General features: G+C 36.9%; 2 protein-coding genes across 2 annotated transcripts; both read left to right on the forward strand.

Annotated features, from left to right (window-relative positions):
* The first annotated feature begins 325 nt into the window (after nt 1-325).
* LOC113275847 (probable galacturonosyltransferase 14) lies at nt 326-4,556 on the forward strand. Its single transcript, XM_026525410.1, has 6 exons — nt 326-1,099; nt 1,804-1,859; nt 1,991-2,146; nt 2,278-2,868; nt 3,116-3,418; nt 3,788-4,556. The coding sequence occupies exons 1-6, from the start codon at nt 868-870 to the stop codon at nt 4,067-4,069; spliced, it is 1,620 nt and encodes a 539-aa protein (XP_026381195.1). The 5' UTR covers nt 326-867; the 3' UTR covers nt 4,070-4,556.
* A 122-nt stretch (nt 4,557-4,678) lies between these two features.
* LOC113275849 (membrane-anchored ubiquitin-fold protein 2-like) lies at nt 4,679-6,183 on the forward strand. Its single transcript, XM_026525411.1, has 4 exons — nt 4,679-4,926; nt 5,237-5,486; nt 5,615-5,779; nt 5,889-6,183. Exons 2-4 carry the CDS (start codon nt 5,354-5,356, stop codon nt 5,939-5,941), a joined length of 351 nt encoding a protein of 116 aa, XP_026381196.1. The 5' UTR covers nt 4,679-4,926; nt 5,237-5,353; the 3' UTR covers nt 5,942-6,183.
* Nucleotides 6,184-9,803: the final 3,620 nt, after the last annotated feature.

Here is a 9,803-nt window from a genome sequence, read left to right on the forward strand (position 1 = left end):
GTACATTAATGTCAAACAATATAAATGACCGACAAAAGACAAAAGTACACTAAACTTCTGACATAAACCAGTCTTGTAACTAAATTACCTAAATTTTCACTTTATTAAATTACTTGAGACTTTGAGAGAAAAGTAGAAAACCCTAAATTTAACACTTTTCCCAAATAAAATCACATCTACAGAATTCTAGTCATTTTTTGATCCAATGGTTCTCCCTTATAGTTAGGGTTCATAGTAAATTTAATCCCACATGTTTACCTCATTTTTTGCCCTAATTACTAATCACTAAATCACTCAGAGGCTCTAATTAGTCTCTTATTTCCTTCCTTAATTTTCTCTCTCTTTAGAAACCAAAAACAACACGGTTTCTCTGGTATTCTTTGACTAAACACACACACACTCTCTCTCTCTCTCTCATCAATTTCATCAAAATTAATCACAAAGATTCAAGTTTTGATCAAAATTACTAATCACATTTGGGCATTTTCCAGAAGAAATCTCTAAAAAAGATTGATATTTTGGGTTTTAATGGAGTTTTTTGCTCTCTGTAAGAGAGAAAGAAGAAGAAGAAGAATGAAGAAGAAATCATCATTACAAACACTGAAATCGACAAAGATTGTTCATTTGTAATACCAAATGCCGTATCTGAGAAAACCCAGAGATTTAAATTGGAAGAAAAAGAGATCTAATCGAACAAAATCGATTTGTTCTTCCTCTTCTCCTCCTCCTCCTCCTCGTCATTCTAATCATCTTCTTCCTGGATCTGATGGTGATCCTTGTAGGTATTCCCGAGGAATGTAATAAGAATAGTAGTAATAGGATTAGGGTTGATTTAGTTTCATTGAATAGAAGAAGAAGAAGACGAGGATGCAGGTTCATTTATCTCCTAGCATGAAAACTATAACAATCTCGACAAACAATCATAGTAATAACAATAATGGAGGTATTTTGGACTTGATGAAGATCAAAGTAGCAGCTCGTCACGTTTCTTATAGAACTCTATTTCATACTGTACTCATTTTAGCTTTTTTATTACCTTTCCTTTTCATTCTCACTGCTGTCGTCACCCTTGAAGGCGTCAATAACTGCTCCTCCCTCAGTAAGATCATTTCCTACCTTGCCTTTTCTCTCTTGTCATTTCGTGTGCATTACTTGTTTGAGCTTTTTCAAGGGGATTGATATTTGAATTCCAAGCTTAGGCTTTTATGGGTTTGTTGATATTCTTGATTATATAATTAATGGATCTGCTGCTGAGGCTTTTGTTAGTTTCCATTTATGAATCTAAATCTGAACTGATTGTGTTTGACAATGCGGGGCTTGAAACAGCATTCTTTTGGTGAATTGATTGGTGTAGTTTCTTTTTGTAAGTACAAGCATAATGTGAATTGGAGTTGCCAGTTTTTTGTTTATTTTGCATTGTGAGATTAGGCATGGGATCAATGTATGTGAGGAAGTTGATGCCCCTAATACATGAAGCAGATAAAATGAAACACTTATCTATTAAACAAGATGCCAGGTTTGAGAAATGGTGTATTTGTTTTGAATCTTGTATGGTACTTCCTATGCGTTACGGTATCAATCAAATTGGAGAGCAACCCAAAACCAGTATGGCTTATGTGAATTTTTGAATGTTAAAATTATAACCAGATGGCGTCGCATGTTTTCCATTGTTATCTTGCCTATCTTGCCTATGCTGTGGTGATTTTGAGTTTCTTCCTTGTGTTGCTTTGCAAAGAAATACTATGTGATTATTTAGCTGATGAAACTAATACATGATTTCATTCGATGTTTTGTTATGCTCAGATTGTTTGGGAAGGCGATTGGGTCCTAGGCTTCTTGGTAGGGCAGACGATTCAGTGGTAAAGTTTTGTACACATTGTTTAACTGGTTCGACTGTTAGTTCATTATTAGCTGGAGTAGGAGATGTGAATGTTAATGTTAGAACTGTTAATTCTGTTACCTGAACTCATATTGTTGTTATTGTTCTCAGAAGCTGGTTAAAGATCTATACAAGATTCTCAACCAAGTTAATTTAGATAAAATCCCAGATGACCTCAAGTTGCCAAAGTCATTTAGTGCTCTTGTTTCTGAAATGAAGAACAGCCAATACGATGCCAAGACGTTTGCTACCAAATTAAGGGCAATGGTATGTTTCTAAGATCCTTATAATAGCCTTTTAAGTTCTGTAACATTTGAGGGTATCCGATTTGTATGTAGAGGTCCTTCTGGAAATGCCCATTGTAAACTCATAACTGCTTTCTGCTTGTACTGATGCAGATGGAGAAATCGGATATTGAGGTCAGGGCATCCAAATTTGCGGAGCTAATGAATAAGCATTTTGCAGCGAGTGCTATTCCAAAAGGCCTACACTGTCTCTCTTTGCGCTTGACCGATGAATACTCCTCAAATGCCCACGCCCGCAAGCAGCTGCCATCTCCAGAGTTGCTTCCTTTGCTCTATGACAACTCCTTCTACCACTTTGTTCTATCTACCGATAATATCTTGGCAGCTTCTGTTGTGGTTACTTCCATGGTTCAGTCGTTTCTCAGGCCAGACAAAATAATCTTTCATGTCATCACTGACAAGAAAACATATGCTGGGATGCATTCATGGTTTGCATTGAACCCCCTCTCTCCTGCCATTGTCGAAGTGAAAGGTGTTCACCAATTTGATTGGTTAACAAGAGAAAATGTACCTGTTCTTGAAGCTGTGGAGAATCAACATGGCATCAGAAATTATTACCATGGAAATCATGTTGTTGGAGCTAATCTCAGTGAGACGACGCCGCGGAACTTTGCTTCGAAGTTGCAGGCAAGAAGTCCTAAGTACATTTCATTACTCAACCATCTCCGCATATATCTTCCAGAGGTAAACCATTGGATCGTGTTTTCTACTCTTGTATACATTATGGGACATATAAAAATGCCGTTAAGCTGGAAACCTAGGGATCCTAGTAAATATAGAGGTTAGAGGAGAAAACTAAAGTTCTTGTCAAATGCTTGTATATGGGGTTTTCAATTTTTCAGCTAAACAGGCTTAAATGTCTGTAATGTGCTACAACAGTCCCTTTTGCAGAGTTGCACTGAATGACTGATCACTTTAATGTCTGGTGCAGCTCTTCCCGCACCTCGACAAGGTGGTTTTTCTAGATGATGATGTTGTAGTTCAGCGTGATCTGTCACCTCTATGGAATATTGATCTTGGTGGCAAAGTTAACGGGGCTGTACAAACCTGCGAGGGGGATGATGAGTGGGTGATGTCGAAGCGGTTTAAGAACTACTTCAACTTTTCTCATCCTCTGATAGCAGAGAATCTAAACCCGGACGACTGTGCTTGGGCATATGGGATGAATGTCTTTGACCTTCAAGCATGGAGAAAGACGAATATTAGGGAGACATATCATTCATGGTTGAAAGAGGTAAGGTCTCAAATAACTTACCACACCTAAAAGTTGTGATTTCTGCTCTCTGTTTTGCTTTGTTTTGGTTGTGGTGATGGTTGGAAATCGGATTGATAGTCTTAAATGGCAAATTAAAAGTCCGTAAGCTGAGTTGGTGCATTCCACTTTGTCAAGATTGAGAACTATATTCAGAAAACAAGCTGGTCAAAACCACATACTTGTAGAACACTGTTTGCTTAAACCAAACATTGGTGCCAAATCTGATAATTAAATCTTGACAAACTTATCCCACTCAGCATCTGATTAGTCTTGTCTAGACTTTACTTGATATTTTTCATCTCTTGATATATCATATGCCCACCTTTTTTTCTTTCTTATATGGTGCAGAATCTGAGGTCAAACTTAAGACTGTGGAAGCTTGGGACACTACCGCCAGCTCTAATCGCCTTCAGAGATCAGGTTCAGCCAATTGATCCAACTTGGCACATGTTAGGCTTAGGCTACCAGAGTAAAACCAACATTGAATCTGTAAAGAAAGCTGCTGTTATTCACTACAATGGCCAATGTAAACCATGGATAGAAATTGGATTCGAGCATCTTCGGCCTTTTTGGACTAGGTATGTTAACTACAGCAACGATTTTGTAAGGAACTGTCACATCTTGGAGTAGTGGCGGATCAACTGGAGAACAAGAACATATCGACTTGTTGACAGAGAATTATATACATGAATGGGTTACCATTAAATTTTGCGGCTCAATTTTTTGCAAGATTAAATGGAGAAGGGAATATGGTATTTCCCATGTTGGCAACACCAGTCAGAGAAGAATTCTTTCGATTTTTGTAACATAGCAATCAGAGCCAACCCATGGTCACCAGCAACCATTGCGTTGATCGGCCCCTATTTTTTGAGAGCACCCAATTTCTTTCTCGTTTTTTGTTCTTTCTTGTACTTTCTTAGCCATGTAGAGGATCTAAGGGCAGAATTTTTGTGAGGTAGATTTCCTCAGTTTTGTATACTATATATATCCCCTCGTGAATTCATTTTAGACATTTTCCACAAATATGCAGAAAACTTGTGTATATTGTAAAAACTAAGCCTGCCAGCTCTGGTAGGATGTCTCCTTTACCACGTTGATCATGTGTTCCTCAACCGAAGAGTGGCAAAATTCTTTTCGTCTTGTGAATGTTATGACCTGCGAGTCCCTGACTGTACATTTTTTGTTATTTTTGTTCATAAACTATTCTTATCGTATGCCTAACAGCCGAAGGTTTTGTCATGTTCCCGTGGAGTTTAGTGATAAAATTTATTGGAGGAATGGTTTTTTTATTATAGAAAACAAGCATAAACCGATGGATTTTTCTTTGTTATGTTTCTTGGCATTGGAGGAGATGACAAGAACGGCGTTGTTTGCGACTTTAACCATGACATCTCATTGTTTTAGAGGATCATTTCTCCTGACTTCCACAATGATGCACATTGCTTAGATTCTTGAACCAGAAGAAGATCCCTATGTCATTATTACAAGTAAGTATGAATTCCTTTCTTTAATACCTTTTCTAGTGTTTCCATTAGTTTTTCTTAGTACTAACTTCATGAATTTCAGGGTTTTTACATGTTCTTAGACAATACTAGTGAAGGGTTGAGTGTAATATCTGTTACTTGTTTATAAATATTTGATCTTCCCTACTACCCATGGAGAGTTTGGCAAAGCTTCAAGTTTCATAATAATTTATAGACAACTTAACTGTTTTCTTTTCTTTTATTGAGCTATTTTTATGGATTTGTCAGGCTTTATCTTTGGAAGCTCAACTCCAGACTTTCTCATTTTTTGCAGGACAGCCAAGTTCTGCGTGTTCTCATATAAACTCGATCAAGGTAACAGGGTTTCTCTTTTGATCTTGGTTAGTGAGGACCCAATTTGAGATCTTGGGTAAATTCTTATAGAAGACTAATGTCAGAAGTACAGGATCAGTTAGAGATCAGGTTTCGGTTAAACGACGGGTCAGACATTGGTCCTAAAACTTACTCATCTGCTACTGGTATTTGCACTTTGAAGGAAAGCATCCTTGCACAATGGCCTAAAGGTTGGTTGTCACTTGATATTTTTTCTTACATTTTGATTTTCTAGATGCAGCCATTTTTAAGCTACTCTCTACTTCAATGGTTCACTCATCCAGATCATTTACATGACTAATTCTTGTTGTTACACCAGGAAAGGAGAACGGTCCGAGAACAGTGAAAGATGTGAAGTTAATAGGTGCTGGTAAGATATTGGAGAACAGTAAAACATTAGAAGAGTGCAAGAGCCCAATATGCGGTCTAACAGGAGAAGTTACAACCATGCATGTAGTTGTCCACCCCCCACCCACTCAAGGAGGTAAACTTTTAATCCAGAGCAATTCAATCTTAGTTCTTGAACAGTCGATGGTCAATTTATTCCCGCTGGTTTCGTATTTGGATCTTTCTGACATTTATTTTATAAACAGAAAAGAGATCATCAAATCAACTGCAGAACAGATGTGTTTGTGTCATCTTGTAAGTTGCAAATAGAAATGTATGAAGAAAGACTGATTATTTGCAGCTGAAAAAGAAATCCGTTTTCATTATTTCGGCGCCTTATGGAGAGGATGCAACACAAATCTAGCTCATCGTATTTGCTGCTTGTACATTTTGTGTTTGCTATTCTTACATTAGTTAGACATGTATTCTCACATCATCGTTCGTTAATTCTCGTTTCAAGCAATGTACTACACTTTCGAAACCCAAATTCTCGTTACTACACTTTCAAGCATTTGAGTTCTACTAGATAAAACCCAAATTCTAATGGGTTTGTTCGGGATATAGATTTCTTTCAATAGCAGTCTACACTCTTACCGCTTGGAAACAAAGCAGAATCGAGTGTCACCGAGACATTTGCGTCAGAGGTGACTTGTGATCAAAATTGTGATTTGAAACAACATTTGCGTCATACCTCATTGTGATTAAAAATCGGTCTCACCGAACCTTTAGGGCCTTTCCACTCATTGCCAATTGGTTTTGAGTTGGATGCCCATATTCTAACAGACAATTAAATCGGGTGGAGAGGTCCAAAGGATTATAAACCGCAGGATCTTAGATTGCCCAGATAATGTGGGACTAATAATCTCAACATGCCTCCTCACGTGTAGGCTCGTTGGGTCTAACACGTGCACAATTAAATCGGGTGACGTGGAGTAAAGGTGCGGTCAAATGACTCGACACAAATAGGCTGCTCTGATACCATGTTAAAGTCTGCGGGCATCCAACTCAAAACCAATTGGCAATGAGTGGAGAGGCCCAAAGGATTATAAAACCGCAGGATCTTAGATTGTCCAGATAATGTGGGACTAATAATCTCAACAGAAACTAATACACACTTTTATTGTAAAGAAAAAAAAATGAAGAGTAAATTCGTCTTGTAAAGAAAAAAGCAAATGAAAAAAATGAAGAGTAAATTCATCGTGCGCTATTAGCCCCCTCAAGGTAAAGCGGGATGCATGCAAAACCTTCAACTTGTTTCTCAGAAGACCAAATCTTGGACCAGCTAACCCTTTAGTGAACACATCTGCAACTTGGTCCAAAATGGAGATGTAGGTGCCTTGCGAAGAAATAAAAGTCCACTATAATGTGTTTCATCCGATTATGGGAAACTGGATTGAAAGATAAAGAAATGACATTAGTGTTATCACATTGAACCACTGGAGTTGTGGGTAGGAAAAGATTAAGATCTTGTAGTAACCGACACACCCAAAAAATCTTTGCAGCAGTTTGAGCCAAACTGTGATACCCTGCCTCTGTGGAGCTTCAAGCAACTGAGTTCCGCCTCTTACTTAACTAAGAGATAGGGTTCTAGTATCAAGTTCACCGGCCCTGTTGGTATCACCAAACCCATGAACTAGTAAAAGACCTTTGTTGAACAAATTTCCATAATCTAAAATCCCTTTGATATACCTTAGTATTCTTTTAGCAGCAACAAAGTAAATGTTAGTTGGATTTTGCACGAATTGACATACCTGATTCACTGCATAACTGATTTCAGGTGGGTCCACTGAGATATTATAAAGCTTAGTGGGATACTATCACCCGCAAACAACATAGAGTGAACTGGAACTGGAGAAGGAAAAACTTTAGCATCAGTCATACTAGTTTCTCTAATAAGTTTAGGGCATATTTTGTTTAATACATAAAAAGACCACACAAATTTCTCTCAATCTCCAAGTCTTGAAAGTAGTGCAAAGCATCAAAGTCCTTCGATGGAAAATGAGTCCCTAGATGAGTAATCAAATCAGAACAATAAGACTTTGAGTTGCCGGTAATGAGTATGTCATCTACATAAACAAGAAGTATTGTGATCCATGAGCCCTATTTTTGAAAAAATAAAGATGTTTCAGATACTGATAATTTGGAACCATAAAAAAGTAAGATTGTCATAAGATTTTCATACCAAGCTCCGGGAGCTTGTTTTAATCCATAGATTGACTTGTGAAGTTTGCATACATATGGTTGAGAAATTGGGATCAACATGCTGAGTCACGTACACCTTTTCAGATAAATCAATATGGAGAAAGGCATTACTCACATCAAGTTGTGAGACATGCCATTTTAAAGTACACAACTAAAGACAAAATCATTCTAACAGTGGTGGGTTTATCTATAGGTTTGAAGGTTTCCTCATAATCTTAACCAACTTGTAGATGAAATCCTTTAGCTACTAGCTTGGATTTGTATCTAGCTATAAAACCACCAAGGTTATGCTTCACTTTGAAAACCAACTTGCACCCTACAAGATTCTGATAATGAAAAAATTCCATCTTCCTTTAATGCATTGTATTCATCTACCATAGAATGTCTCTAATATGGAATCTTATTTGCTTGTGTAAAACTAGTAGATATTGAGGGAGGAATAATATAAGTAAGTGTAGATATAAGAGCATGTTTTCCGGAGTACACCTTAGGTTTAAAACTCCATTCTTACTTCCAGTAAGCATTAATAACAGATTCTACAACATGTGAAGCAGTATCACAATCAACAGATAAAGTAGAAGAAGCAATATGAGCAGGTTGAACTAAAAAAGTATCAGTGGAAACAACAGATGAAATAAAATCAAGAGAAACAACAGTAGCTGAATTAAAAGGGTTAGATGGATGCTCAAAAAATAAATAATCATCAACTGAAGTAATAACTGGTTCAATCGGTGTAGTAACCAAAGTAGCTAGGTGATCTTAAAGGATAACAATGTTTACTGAATATGACAAGCTTGGAAATATAGGCTCTTCCAGTAGAAGGATGGAGGCATCTGCAACCCTTGTGTTGAGTGTTGTAACCGATAAATATGCAATAAAAACTCCTAGGTTCAAGTTTGTTAGAATTGTATAGTCTTAACCATGGATAACAAACATAACCAAAAAATATTAGAAAATGATAATCAGGATTCTTGTGATATAAAGTTCAAAGGTGACTTGAAACCAATATACTTTATGGGAAACCTGTTGATTGTATAATTTGCAGTATGAAAGGCATCCACCCAAATTTGTCAGATTGGCCAGATTACAGTAAATAGGTCTTACCAATGTCAACTAGGTGTTTCTGTTTAAACTCAACAACACCATTTTGTTCTGGTGTGTGAGGATAGAGAATCTTATACATAATGGCATTAATAACCAAGAAAGATTCTAGTTCCCTATTTTAAAATTCGATCTCCACCTCTATTAGTTCTAACAACCAAAATCTAGGCTATTCTCAATTTGTGCTTTGAAAATAAGAAATAACTTCTTGAAATCTGGCTTCTCATAAAAAGGAAATATCCAAGAAAAACTTGGAATAATCATCAAAAATGTTTGCATAATGTCGAAAACCAGGTACAAAAGTTACATGACTTGGACCCCAAATATCAACATGAAGTAATTCAAGCGGTGCAAAACTACAATGACTAGAAATTGAAAAGGGAATGCCTAATTGACACTCATGAAAAATAAAGGAGTTTTGAATACATGATTCAAGGACAAATACTTACAAATAAACTGAAAAGATCTAAAATAAGGATACCCAATTCGCTTGTGCCAAACTTCAGCAGGTATATGAGAGGTGATAGCTGAAAGTGCATGAGAGGTTGATGTAGCTTTATTGATGGTGTTATAGCACTGCTCAGTCGAACTCGCAAGCGTTGCTATCTCAAGCTTGTTATCAAGTTTAGTTTCCAAAACTATAAGTCTTGATTTCTAGTCTACTTATAACTAAGTCTCGGATTATGATAGAAAGTGTAGTTGAGCTTTAGACTTCACGGTGTTCATCGATTGAAGACGAAGAACTATTAATGGGAGCTTGTGGAACTTCATCAACAAAAGGTATGTGGAGACTTAAACTCATGTATCACTCAAAATTC

The sequence above is a fragment of the Papaver somniferum genome, chromosome 4 (assembly GCF_003573695.1).
Source record: "Papaver somniferum cultivar HN1 chromosome 4, ASM357369v1, whole genome shotgun sequence".
Lineage (NCBI taxonomy): Eukaryota > Viridiplantae > Streptophyta > Magnoliopsida > Ranunculales > Papaveraceae > Papaver > Papaver somniferum.